General features: G+C 47.6%; 1 protein-coding gene across 1 annotated transcript in view; it reads right to left on the reverse strand.

Annotated features, from left to right (window-relative positions):
• The window catches only part of LOC119877226 (pendrin-like), a 31,131-nt gene extending 27,438 nt beyond the window's left edge, over positions 1 to 3,693 (reverse strand). Inside the window, 3 exon segments of the mRNA XM_038562534.1 lie at positions 270 to 409; positions 2,348 to 2,514; positions 3,677 to 3,693. Coding sequence (XP_038418462.1) covers positions 270 to 409; positions 2,348 to 2,511 — 304 coding nt within the window. The 5' untranslated portion in view covers positions 2,512 to 2,514; positions 3,677 to 3,693.
• Between the last annotated feature and the right edge of the window lie 9,961 nt (positions 3,694 to 13,654).

Genomic DNA, 13,654 nt, shown 5'->3' on the forward strand with positions numbered 1-13,654 from the left:
CAGATCTATTTCTTACTGTGAGTTGTGGTCAATAAAGGTTGGGAAGCCGCTGCTCAGATGCTAGGGCTCTCGCTGAAGCCATGAAGGGTTTCCCAGGAGGAGAACTCTAAGGAAGAGGAAAGAAGAGGCAAATCTGTCCACTAAGGGGCTCTAGAGGAAAGATGAAGATCTCGAACGGTAAGCAAACATTTGGTACAGCCTCCTGGGAGTCAGGAGCTGCTGGAGATTGTGACTCTCAATCCCTCGGAAGCCAATCCACCAACACCTACCTTGCAGCGTGCCCACTAGCCCAGTACTAACTCCCGAGATGATGTCGCTAAGCAGCCATTCCTTGATTCGGTATTTGGGGAGCCAGTCCAAGATGGGCAGGAGAGTCTTCAGCACACCAAGGCCTCTCTTCCTTGAACAACTGTCAAAAGGCAAGAAAAGTGGGTTTCCAATACCATCTCGGGCACGACCAATTGCAAAGCACAAAGTTTTGAGCAGGACTGGGCTGATCTTTACAACCGTTTGGAAAAAGAATAAGAATTGCATGGCAAATACCAACGCTGAAGCGCTTGCCATGCTTTTGCCAAGAACTCTATCTACCCTTATAAATGCCTGCAGTAGAAAACACAGGATTAAGTGTCGCCTCCCTCTCTCCCACCTTTGTAATCCTCTGAGAAAATATCCCCACACAAGGACCCATTTTCTAGACCAGCCACAGAACGATCAATGTGGAGTCTCTAAATGGAGATTAATTTTCAGACTTCTAACCCAGGCGCCTTCTCCTACTCCTTTTTTTTTTTTCTTTAAAGAAAAATAAACACACTCTCTTTATTTTGGCAACACAAGCTTGGAGCCAGTTTATACAAAAATCTTAACATGATAAATGTACACTTTGCTGCGCCTTGCTATTTAGTATTTAGTATTTTCTAAATTCAGCACCCTTTAGATAAAAGGGGAAAAAATGTTAAGAGTGGGTGGGCATTATCCTCATTCAACTGATTATTTAAATTATGACACAATTGGAAATTTTGACTTTTTCATATTAAGGAATTATTTTTTAGGTGTGATAAGGTAACTGCTTTTTTTTTTTTTAAAGAGTCCCTAGACACATATACCGAAATATATACAGACAAAAAGATATGCTATAGGGGATGCCTGGGTGGCTCAGCGGTTTAGCTCCAGCCTTCAGCTCAGGGTGATCCTGGGGTCCCGGGATGGAGTCCCGCATCAGGCTCCTGGCTTGGAGCCTTCTTCTCCCTCTGCCTATGTCTCTGCCTCCCTCTCTGTGTCTCTCATGAATAAATAAAATAAAATCTTAAAAAAAAAGATACGGTATATAGGATTTGCTTTAAAAAAAAAAAAAAAAAAGTAGGGATGCCTGGGTGGCTCAGCGGCTGAGCATCTGCCTTCAGCTCAGGGTGTGATCTGAAGTCCAGGGATCGAGTCCCACGTCGGCCTCCCTGCAGGGAACCTGCTTCTCCCTCTGCCTGTGTCTCTGCCTCTCTCTCTCTCTGTGTGTCTCTCATAAATAAATAAAATCTTTTTTAAAAAATAGAATGAGGACAAGTGGGTGGAGAGAGATAGACTTGGTCGTTGAAGCGGAGTGATGGGTAAAAACATGGAGAGGGGGATCCCTGGGTGGCGCAGCGGTTTGGCGCCTGCCTTTGGCCCAGGGCGCGATCCTGGAGACCCGGGATCGAATCCCACGTCGGGCTGCCGGTGCATGGAGCCTGCTTCTCCCTCTGCCTATGTCTCTGCCTCTCTCTCTCTGTGTATGACTATCCTAAATAAATTAAAAAAAAAAAAAAAACATGGAGAGGGTTTCATTATACTACTACGTCTACTTGTGTATATACTTATGTCCTATAATAAAAGATTCTTTGGGCCCCCCGTGGCTCAGCGGTTGAGCGCCTGCCTGCAGCCCGGGGTGTGATCCTGGAGTCCCGGGATCGAGTCCCATGTTGGGCTCCCTGCAGGGAGCCTGCTTCTCCCTCTGCCTGTGTCTCTGCCTCTCTCTCCCTATGTCTCTCATAAATAATAAATGAAATCTTAAAAAAAAAAAAAAAAGATTCTTAAAACCAAAGAAAATCTGGCAGCAGGTGACAGTTGTCTAGCTCCTGTCGTGGTAGCTGGGCACAGGTGGCCCGTTGGCGGCTGGGGAGGACGCAGGGCTCCCTGGGGGTCCCGCTGCCCCAGGGAGGCCCGAGCCTGGGCGTACACTGGGCGCCGCTGGGTCCCAGCCCGCAGCCCGCGCCTCCCGGGGCGCCTCCCGGGGCGGAGAACGGTGGAGCCACCCGGCGAGCGGGAAGGCCGGCGGCCCGGCAGGCTGGCGACGCCCCCCGCGCCCCGGCCGCGCTACCTGCAGCCGCGGGCCAGGCTCTCCCGCAGCGTCTTGCGCTCCTGCAGGCGCCGCTCGTGCTGCTGCTGGAAGGCGAGCTCGCTGAACACCGGCCGCGACACCACGTAGCTGCAGCTGTACTCCGGGAGCGGGGGCGGCTCCAGCCGGCTGCGCGGCGCGTCCATGACCTGCGGAGGCGGGGGCGCCGCGGGGCCGGGAAGGAGCGGCCCGGCGGGGAGCAGGGGACCGCGCGTCAGCCGCCGCCCGGCGCCCCTGCGGCCGCCCAGCCCGGGGCCCGGCCGCGCACCTGCTGCTCTCGGCCCCGTCCCCCGCACCTGCTGCCCCGGGGTCCCGCGGTCCCGTCGCCCGCACCTGCTGCCCTGCCGGGGTCCCGCGGTCCCGTCGCCCGCACCTGCTGCCCCGGGGTCCCGCGGTCCCGTCGCCCGCACCTGCTACCCTGCCGGGGTCCCGGGGTCCCGTCGCCCGCACCTGCTGCCCTGCCGGGGTCCCAGGGTCCCGTCGCCCGCACCTGCTACCCTGCCGGGGTCCCGGGGTCCCGTCGCCCGCACCTGCTGCCCTGCCGGGGTCCCAGGGTCCCGTCGCCCGCAACTGCTACCCTGCCGGGGTCCCGGGGTCCCGCCGCCCGCACCTGCCGCCCTGCCCGGGGTCCCGAGGTCCCGGGATCCCGTCGCCCGCGGGACCCTGCTGCCCCGGGGTCCCGCGGTCCCGTCGCCCGCACCTGCTGCCCCGGGGTCCCGCGGTCCCGTCGCCCGCACCTGCTGCCCCGAGGTCCCGGGGTCCCGCCGCCCGCACCTGCCGCCCTGCCCGGGGTCCCGCGGTCCCGTCGCCCGCACCTGCTGCCCCGAGGTCCCGGGGTCCCGCCGCCCGCACCTGCCGCCCCGCCCGGGGTCCGGGGGCTCCGGGGGCTCCGGGGCTCGACCCAGCCCCCGCCCGCCGGCCGCCGGGGCGCTGTCCGCGTCCTGAAATCTCCCCCAAAGCCCGGCGGGAGCCCGCGCTCCTCTCGCGCGGCGCCGACCCAGGGCGCAGCTCCGGCCCCCGGGCTGGGCGTGGAGACGTCAGGCCCCGGTCCCCGGGTCCCCAGGCAAATTCCAGCGGCGGTCGCCGTCCCGCCGGGGGCCGCGTCGGGGCAGGTGCAGTGCCCTGGCGCCGGCCCCCCGCCCCCCGCCCCCCGCCCCCCGACCCCGCAGACGAGGCCGCGGGGCCTGCCCTCCCGCCCGACCCCGCGCAGGGCCGGCCGCTGGCGGGGCTCCCGGGGCAGCGGGGCTCCCGGGGCAGCGGGGCGGGGCGGGGCGGGGCGGGGCGGGGCGGGGCGGCGGTCGGGCCGCTCACCTGTTCCGGCCGCGGGCCCGCCGGGAGTGCCCCGGGCCGCCGCGCCGCCGCCTTTATAGCGTCGCACGGGGCCCGGACACGTTTTATTTATGGAGCAACAGAGACACCTGAGTCGGAAAGAGGGCCGCGGAGGCCGCCGCCCTTCCCCTCCCGCACGCTTCCCCTTCCCGGAGCGCGGAGGCCGGGGGCGCGGGCCAGGTCGGGGCGCGGGGGGCTCGGGCCGGGAGCGACCGCGGCGGCCCCCCTGCTCCCAGGCGGCGCGGTCCCGAGGCGGCGGGCGGCGCGGGGGGGGGGGGCGCTGCGGGGACTCGAGGGTTTACTCCGGGACTCTGGGCTCGTTGTGGCCGCACTTCTGCGGGCCTGTGTGCCGCCTCTCACGGCCGAAACCGAGGGGCTCGGGATGCTCAGCGCTGCAGCATCTGCCCCCGGCCCAGGGCGTGACCCCGGGTCCCGGGATCGAGGCCCGCGTCGGGCTCCCTGCTTGGACCCCGCTGCTCCCTCGGCCTGTGTCTCTGCCTCTCTCTCTCTCTCTCTCCTCTCTCTCTCTCTCTCTCTCTGTTTCTCATGAATAAATAAAATCTTAAAAAAAAAAAAAAAAAAAAAAAAAAAACCAAGGGCCTCCCTTTCCTACCCCTGCTGACTCTGTGGTTCTATCTTCCTTCTCAGTCATCTGGGCAACTAAGGAAGGGATCGCGGGACTGGACAGGGATGGAGACTGGCAGGCAGTGGGGGGAGTGGGATCTGTCCTACCGCAGCAGGGTTCAGATCCTGCTGGGATGGATTCGCTAAAACTGACTGACGCACGTGAAGATGAAGGATGGGAGAGCTTCGTAGCTTGGTAAACGGGAAGACTATCCTGATTGTCAGTGCTCCGAAGTAAATACCCAAGCGACTGCAAAAGAGACTGTGGACCTTCTGGGCACAGCCTGCAGTTGCTTAGCTGGAAAATGCAGACCAAGACAATTCTTTAAACTCCAGGAAACAGAACTCCTCTGGGGAGAACCCTAGTGTAAATTCCCCGTAATTGTATTCCACACGGTGTGACCATGTGCATTTTTCTGATAAACGAGTCAACAGCTTTCAACAGATGCGCAAAAAACTTACTTGATCCTTAAATAGGGTTAAGGAGTGCCTGGCTGACTCAGTTGAAAGAGCATGCGACTCTTACTTAATCTCGGGGTCCTGAATTCAAGCCCTAAGCTGTTGAGTGTAGAGATAACTTCAAATAAGTAAAACGAATACACTTTAAACGAAGAACCGTTGAAGGGACCCAAAAAATAAAAATCAAGATCATGAACTTGAGAATCCTTATCCACTCACAGGGGAGGATTTGCTTGTACAGTTGACCCTTGAACAACACGGCTTTGAACTACACAGGACCACCCACCTATATGTGGAAATTTTCTCACGAGTACAGTACAATACTGTAAATGTGTTGTCTCTTATGATTTTCTTAACATTTTCCTTTACCTTCTTGTAAGAATACAGTGTATAATACGTAAGTAAGTCACAGATAATATTGACTGATGGTGTTACCTACGGCTAAGGCTTCCAATCAAGAGTAGGCTGTTTGGGGCAGCCCGGGTGGCTCAGCGGTTTAGCGCCGCCTTCAGCCCAGGGCGAGATCCTGAAGACCCTGAATCGAGTCCCACGTCGGGCTCCCTGCATGGAGCCTGCTTCTCCTTCTGCCTGTGTCTCTGCCTCTCTCTCTCTCTCTCTGTCTCTAATAAATAAATAAATAAAATCTTAAAAAAAAAAAAAAAAAGAGTAGGCTGTTTGGGGAACCCCGGGTGGCTCAGAGGTTTAGCGCCACCTTTGGCCCAGGGCTTGATCCTGGGGACCCGGGATGGAGTCCCATGTTGGACTCCCTGCGTGGAGCCTGCTTTTCCCTCTGCCTGTGTCTCTGCCCTTCTCTGTGTGTCTCTCATGAATAAAGAAATAAAATCTTAAAAAAAAAAAAAAGTAGGCTGTTCGTAGCCAAGTTTCTGAAGAATCCTCCAGCTTACTGGAGGATTTTCAACTCCACAGGGTTTGGAACCTATAACACCCATGTTGTTCCAGAGTCAACTGTGTATACCATTGGTTCTTAACTAAGGGCTATCTTGCCCCTCAGGGCATTTGGTAATGTCTAGGACATTTTTGTTGTCACGCCTGATGGTATGCTATTGAAAACTAGTGGATGAAGGCCAGGGATGCTATTAAACATCCTATGATGGGGTTCGAAGGCCCTCTAAGGTTCTGTAGTTATTTAAAATATACTTCTTGGGGCACCTGGGTGGCTCAGTGGTTGAGCGGCTGCCTTTGGCTCAGGGCGTGATTGCAGGGGTTCTAGGATTGAGTCTCACATGGGGCTCCCTGCAGGGAGCCTGCTTCTCCCTCTGCCTGTGTCTCTGCCTCCCTCTCTGTGTTTTTTCTCATGAATAAATAAAATCTTTAAAAATAAATAAATATAAATGGAGCATCTCTCTCCAAACATATATATTCATATATGTATGGTGTATAGGCATCGTATAGTATATGTGTATACAGTGCACGGGCATTTTCTGTAAGTGACACATTGTTGGACGTGTAACTCAACTACACTGAAATAGAGGCAAATATTTGTCTTAAAATTAATTCAGAATGTTTCTATTCTATACACCCTCACACCTAGCTTCGAGCTCCTTAAAACTCTCTCTCCTCCATGAACATTCCTTGATGCTCTCAGGCAGCATTAATCTAGTCCCTTTTCTGAATTCTCTTGGCCCCTTATCTGATTCTCTTTTAAGATGCCTTTTGCTATCTACCTTGGTATCCTGATTCTGTTTTCATACAAGTCTTATCTCCCTCTCTAGACCAAAACTTCTTCTTTTGGGAGAGCAAAACTTTTTGAAGGCAAGTACTATGCTTCCCTCAACCATCATTACCTTCTATAGTGTTTTCTAAGCAGATATACTCATACCCCAAACATATTTCTTTAAAAAATGAAAACTTAAATTATATATTGGTCTACAACTTTTTAAAAAAAGTTAAGTCTATGTCACTCATATCTTCCAGGGGAGTATATGGGGATTTTTCCTTTCGTCAATGGCTGCCTGGGATTTCATATCATCAGTTCATATAATTGGTTCCATGGTCGCTCATCTAGGTGACTCACAATTCTTAGTTTATTTGGACGCTCTATGCAAATACAGATATAACCCACATCCCACTCTGAAACTTCTGCTCCCTGTTACATGCTCTTTTGAACACTTGCAGTCTGGGCCAGTCAGCTCTGCGGACCACTCGTATCGGAACTTAGTGGTGGTTTGGTGGTGGTGGTAGTGATCAAACAAATAAGGAGTGGGGTAGAGATGTCAGAAGGACACAGGAGAGAATAGACTATCAACTTACACTAGAAGGCAAAGTAGCTTCCCTCGGAGAATAGAATTATTCTTTGAACCGCATCTTTCTATATAAGAATTTGGTTTAATAATCATCACACTGTAGTAAGTGCTGCCTGTACTTAAAGACATTGTTTTCTTCTGTTAAATGCCTTTTCCTTTTTTTTAAAGATTTTTTTTCATTTTTTTTCTTACCTTTTTCTTTTCTTTTTTTTTTTTTTTTACAAACCCATGTGTTGAGAGGTGACTTTTAATAGATCGCAGCAAGGGAATCTGCTCTGCTACCTGTGAAACCCCAAAACAGAAGCAGGTTGTGTACAAAGGGATGTATTCATTTATTTGAGAGACAGAGTGAGGGAGCAAGAGCAGTGTGGTGGGGGAGAGAGGCAGAGGGAGACTCCTTAAGTAAACTCCCCACTGAGCACAGAGTGGGGGTAGAGGAGACTTGATCCCAGGACCCCAAGATCATGACCTGAGCCAAAATCAAGAGCCCGTGGCTCCAACAAGTGAGCCACCCAGGCTCCTTTTAAATGCCTTTTCTAAGAAAGAAAGAAATGGTGCATGGACAGAATGGCATCTCCCTTACAGGTTTCTATAAAAGTAGAGGATTGCTTTTCTCATAGGTCTGAATTTGGTTGTCTTTTAAACAGTGAGGAGTAGGATGTGATCACAGCTTGCTCTCCCTGTCAATTTACTTGTTATATTAAACACCTCAAATAACTCATTTAGGCTTTACCAACCAAGCTTCACCTGGTTTACACAGAGGTGGGTGGTTCTTATTTATCAGAATTTAATCATTTCCAGGACTTCTTTCCAAAGAGATAATGCATCACCTCAAAATAAATGTTAGACAATGTTATTGCTACTTTCCAGCACTTATTTAGTAGTTAATGCTGATTTAAAATGCATTTCTTGGGCAGCCCGGGTGGCTCAGTGGTTTAGCGCCGCCCTCAGCCCAGGGCCTCATCCTGGAGAGCCGGGATCGAGTCCCATGTCGGGCTCCCCACAGGGAGGCTGCTTCTCCCTCTGCCTGTGTCTCTGCCTCTCTATGTGTCTCTCATGAATAAATAAATAAAATATTTAAAAATAAAATAAAATGCATTTCTTATTTACCATTTAGGTATTTGAAGTGTAAGACAAACTATTAGAGCTACATACTCACTATTAAAGCTACATACCCATTCATTCATTCATTCATTTGTTCATTCAAGGATTTATTAAGAATTGATTAGTGCCGTCCATGGATATAATGATGAACAAAAAAAGAAGCATAGAAACTGGTCTCATAACTGGGTGCAGCAGACATTCATCAAATAGTCACAAAATGTATACATTATTTTACATTGCTGATTCTTAAATGCACATTTTTCACATTTTATTAGGACTCATCTTATAATTGATTGTATCCTGTAGTTCAAAGAGTAGAACTTTTTTTGCCCTTTTTTTTTTTTTTTGCAGTTTTTTACTTTTTCTGGTCCAGAGGGCAAATTTATGATGTAAATTCTTACTTTCTTCTCTTCAATTTTTAAATTCTCTAATCAGAATAAGTGCAAACTACTGGAAATGTGCAAATAATGTCCCAAAATCTGGTTTCAGGAGAAACCTCAATTTTGATGTTTATCATCTTCTACTTTTGAATTGTAACGTGTGTAGCTCATTTATTATTTTTTTCTGTAGAATTGAATTGAGTCACTTCTGTTTGGAGGCAGTGTTTGGAACTCACTGTTGTTCACATTGCAAAGAGAAACACTGTTCACATCTCAGGCTGGTGTTGGTGATCAGTAGAAAGTCTGAAAAAATCAGCTGCCTGGGAAAGTGGCCATTTTCGCTGGGAAAATCAAGTCTAATCCTGAGCACTTATTTTCATTTTGCTTGTTGACTTTCTCGACAATAGATGCTAAATTTCTGCCATATTTATATGTAAAGAGAACTTTCACTCACCTTTATGATCTCTCCTCTGAACAACTGATTGAGCTTCCTTTCAATAACCATACAATTTCATATTCAATAATTCTACATTTGTTCCCTGATTGTTACTTTTTCCCCCTCTCCAGATACAAGATATGCTGCTTGAAGACAAAAATCATATGGATATGTCTTTTATACAACTAAATGCCTATAAGTGGACAAGTTAAAAATATATTAAAATAGAAAAGAGCAATCACTTCCTTTCATATTGCTCCAGATAATCACTGTTAAACTTTGATTATTTCCTGCTTGTCTTTTTTTTGTTTGTTTTCCTACTGTAGTCTTCTTTTGTATCTCTACACAGTACCTTGGCAAATCATGATGATGTAATAGGAAATGAAGAAATACTTGTGACATTATTGATTGGTTGATCTTTAATGAGGTAATCTTGAGAAATTGTTAGATAGGAATGAAACTAAAAAACTGAGAATCCACGCTTTAAAAAAAATAATTCTTTCTAAGACTGTGTGGCCATGCATTCTAATTTAAAACAACTTTCAGGGACACCTGGGTGGCTCAGCAGTTGGGTGGCTGCCTTCTGGTGCAGTTGTGATCCTGGTATCCAGGATCCAGTCCCACATCAGGCTCCCTGCGAGGAGCCTGCTTCTCCCTCTGCCTATGTCTCTGCCTCTCTCTCTCTCTCTCTCTCTCTCTCTCTCGTCTCTGCCTCTCTCTCTCTTTCTGTGTCTCTCATGAATAAATAAATAAATATTAAAAAAATAATAAAACAACTTTCAGTGTCACTAAAAATGTTTTTTTATATAATTCTATAATGTCTCAGATAGTAAAGGAAGAACCACATTCTTTAATATGAGTCCAAATTTGACATGTTGGAAATTTGTCCCTCAATAGTATGAAATTTTAAAGTTATCCTTGCACATTTTGTCCTGTGGTTTCTCAGTAGAGAGAGAAAAGAGAAAATTAAGGAATGTGGCGTGTTGTTGAGTAGGATGTTTAGGTATTCCATTCACTCATTCATCTACCCATCCATTTATTCATTCATTTGGTGAGTATTTATTGAACTCCCCCTACATGTGTCGGACCCCATCCTAAGTGTTAGGGATACAGTGAGCAGGTCTGATAAAGTTCCTGGCACCAAAGAATTTCTACTCCCATGGGGGAACAGTAACTATAAGCAAATACATAAATCAGATAATATTCTAGTTGTGATGAAATCTATGGGAGAAATAAACAGAATGATGTCACGTGGAATTGCTGATGGGGAAAATGCACAGCGCAGAGAGTGGGGGAGGACTGCTTTAAACGAGGTGATGTCATCGGAAGAGAGATCTGAAAGATGAGGAGACAGCCTTCCTGGAAAAGGAACAGCAGATGCAAAACCCTGAGTCAGGAAAGAGCAGGCTATGCTTGGGAAATGAAAATGAAGGCAGGTGGCTGTAACCCAGGAAAGTCAGATCTAGAGATAGCAAACTGGGAGCCCTCCACAGTAGTATGCAGCAATTACACACAGGCATTTTGGGAGGGGAGGAACCGACAAGGCCAGATAAAAGGGCCAGCGCCAAGCCCTTGAGAGGTCATAAAGGAGAATGAAAGACCTCTTTTCTTCTGTAAGATGCAGATGATCCTTGGATTCAGGTGGCTAGGAAAAAAAAAAATCTCGAATACTTTGACCTCTTGGGGGGATGAGGGTAACAGGGTGACAGGCATTAAGGAGGGTACCTGATGGGATGAGCACTGGGTGTTATTACGCAACTGATGAGTCACTAAACTCCACCTCTGAAACTAATAATACAGTATATGTTAATTAGTTGAATTTAAATAAAATAAAATACCTTGAACTCTTTGGAGAACTATTTTCTGAATAGTTGTGCTGGTAGCTGTGTTTTTAAATGACACGTATAAAAGGGAAAAAATTTAGTATTTAGAACTTATTCAATTGTTTCTAATTACTGCATGTATGAGTAATAACTTTACTTTTGGGGGGCTGATGGTGCCTTACACTCAGTAGGTTCTCCTCAGTAGTTAAGATAACTCGTGTTAGATCTGAGCAGACATTGATCCAGCCAATGACTCTAACTGCTTTTGGTAGAAAACAACAGCATATTATCTGGGACAGTTTACCTTTCTTTTTTTCTGGCTGGCTGATTGCTACTTTGCTTTATTAAAAAAATGGTTTTTAAAATTATTTATACTCCCTCTATTGAACTACAAATTAGTAACAACACAATTAATCCTAGAATCTGCGAATTCTTCATTAAAAAGCAAGCCTTAAATATCGAGAGAGAAAGCCTATCATACAGAAAGGGACAGATTGGTAAGATGAGCAGAGAAGGAAGATGAGGGAGGTTGAAGACAAAGAATCAAAGGACTGGGAACGGGGATCCCTGGGTGGCTCAGCGGTTCAGTGCCTGCCTTTGGCCCAGGGTGTGATCCTGGAGTCCTGGGACCCAGTACCACATCGGGCTCCCTGCATGGAGCCTGCTTCTCCCTCTGCCTGTGTCTCTGTCTCTCTCTCTCTCTCTCTCTCTCTCTATATATATATATATATATATATAAAATGAATAAATAAATAAAATCTTTTTTAAAAAAAAAAAAGGACTGAGAACAGGGTGGAAATTTATGGCATTATTTCCACTGAATGTGCCATATTACCCAGTGTGGTATGACTTGAAAACTGAACTGCTTTTGAGCAGAAGAATTTCCTTAAGGTGGATATTGTTATTCCCATTTTACAGATGAGGAAGTACACATAGAAAGGTTAAGTAAGGGATCCCTGGGTGGTGCAGCGGTTTAGCGCCTGCCTTTGGCCCAGGGCACGATCCTGGAGACCCGGGATCGAGTCCCACGTAGGGCTCCCAGTGCATGGAGCCTGCTTCTCCCTCTGCCTATGTCTCTGCCTCTCTCTCTCTCTCTCTCTCTATCATAAACAAGAAAAATTAAAAAAAAAAGAGTTGAACAAAGCTGATGGATACAAAATTATCTAATAAAATCGATTATGAAAAAAAAAAAAAAGAAAGGTTAAGTAATTTGCCCAAGATCACACAGTTTGGCTGACCTGGAATGTGAACCCAAGCAGTTTGACTCCAAAGCTGACCTTTTTTAAATTCCACCTTCTTCTGGAGAAAGAGCTTACCTCTGGAGAGCTTTGGCCTTGTCGGTTCCTCTCACCACTATATCTTGAATTTCTAGTCCTATCTTCTCCATTCATCCTAGGCTTCATTCCTGGTCCCTCTGCTAGGTTTCAGTGTTTAACTCCTCTCTTTGTTGTTGTTGTTGTTGTTTTTTTTTAAGATTTTTTATTTATTTATTCATAGAGACACAGAGAGAATGAGAGGCAGAGGCACAGGCAGAGGTAGAAGCAGGCTCCATGCAGAGAGCCCGATGTGGACTTGATCCAGGGTCTCCAGGATCACGCCCTGGGCTGCAGGCGGCACTAAACCGCTGCGCCACCGGGGCTGCCCTAACTCCTCTCTTTGGATATAATATTTTAAAGTGTGATATGCACGGACAATAGATAGTAGGGGGTACTAATAAAGTTGATAGATAGACATGAACATGGAAGGGAACCCGAAATGATTAATAGATGAAAAAAAAAAAAAGGCAAGGTGAAGGAAGTGTGTATAGCATGCTCATAGTCATATCAAGGAAAGGAATATACATTTGTGTATATTAGTCAGAGTCCAAGCAACAAAGCATAAGACCTGAAAGACAGTTAATAAAGGGACTGTTTATAGAAGTGTGGGCAGGTCATGGAAAATCAACAAGGCAGTGGTGAAGCACCCAAGGGCTAGCTGACGGGAGCTGTCAGCTGTCTCCTGTCTGAGAAGACAGCTGCCAGCATTTCTAGCCTGAGGGAAGAGGAGGTGGGAGCTCTTACCACAACCCTGAGGGTAGGAGAGGGCCAGCTGCCCAGCAGGAACTGTGGCCCTTAATAAAGGAATGGAAGCAGGCCAACAAGGAAGAAGCTTGGGGAATAAATATCCAGATTTCTCCGCTTCCTTACTTCTCATCTTTTGCTGGTTGGATCTTCCCCACCCCTTCTTTCTCCATTGCCCAAAATCTACTGGAAGAAGCCAGACAGCTAAGGAGCCAGACAGTTTGTTCATTTGCTCATACGGTCAGTCCTCAGGGCACAGAGCAGAGTAGAGAAAGAATAGTGAGGGGTGAATTGACAATATCTCCTTATATAAACAGAGTATTTAAAAAAAAAAAAATAGAGTATTTCTAGAAAGACTCATCAGAAACAAGGTTCTGATGGAAGCAAGGGACTTTTTAAACAATACATTTTATTTTTAGAACAGTTTTTGATTCACAGAAAAACTGAGAGGATAGTATGGAAGAGTGACCATATACCGTATAGCCTGTTTTTCCTATTGGCACCTAAAATTTCTATGGTATACTTGCCGCATTAAAAACAAACAAACAAACAAACAAACAAACCAATATTGAGGGCAGCCTCAGTGGCTTAGCGCGGTTTAGTGCCGCCTTCAGCCCAGGGCATGATCCTGGAGACTGGGATCGAGTCCCGCGTTGGGATCCCTGCATGGAGCCTGCTTCTCCCTCTGCCTGTGTCTCTGCCTCTCTCTCTCTCTCTCTTTCTCATGAATAAATAAATAAAATCTTTAAAAAATATATTGATACGTTATTATTACCTAAAGTCAACGGTTTGTTCAGATTTCCTTAGTTT

The sequence above is a fragment of the Canis lupus genome, chromosome 18 (genome assembly GCF_011100685.1).
Source record: "Canis lupus familiaris isolate Mischka breed German Shepherd chromosome 18, alternate assembly UU_Cfam_GSD_1.0, whole genome shotgun sequence".
Lineage (NCBI taxonomy): Eukaryota > Metazoa > Chordata > Mammalia > Carnivora > Canidae > Canis > Canis lupus.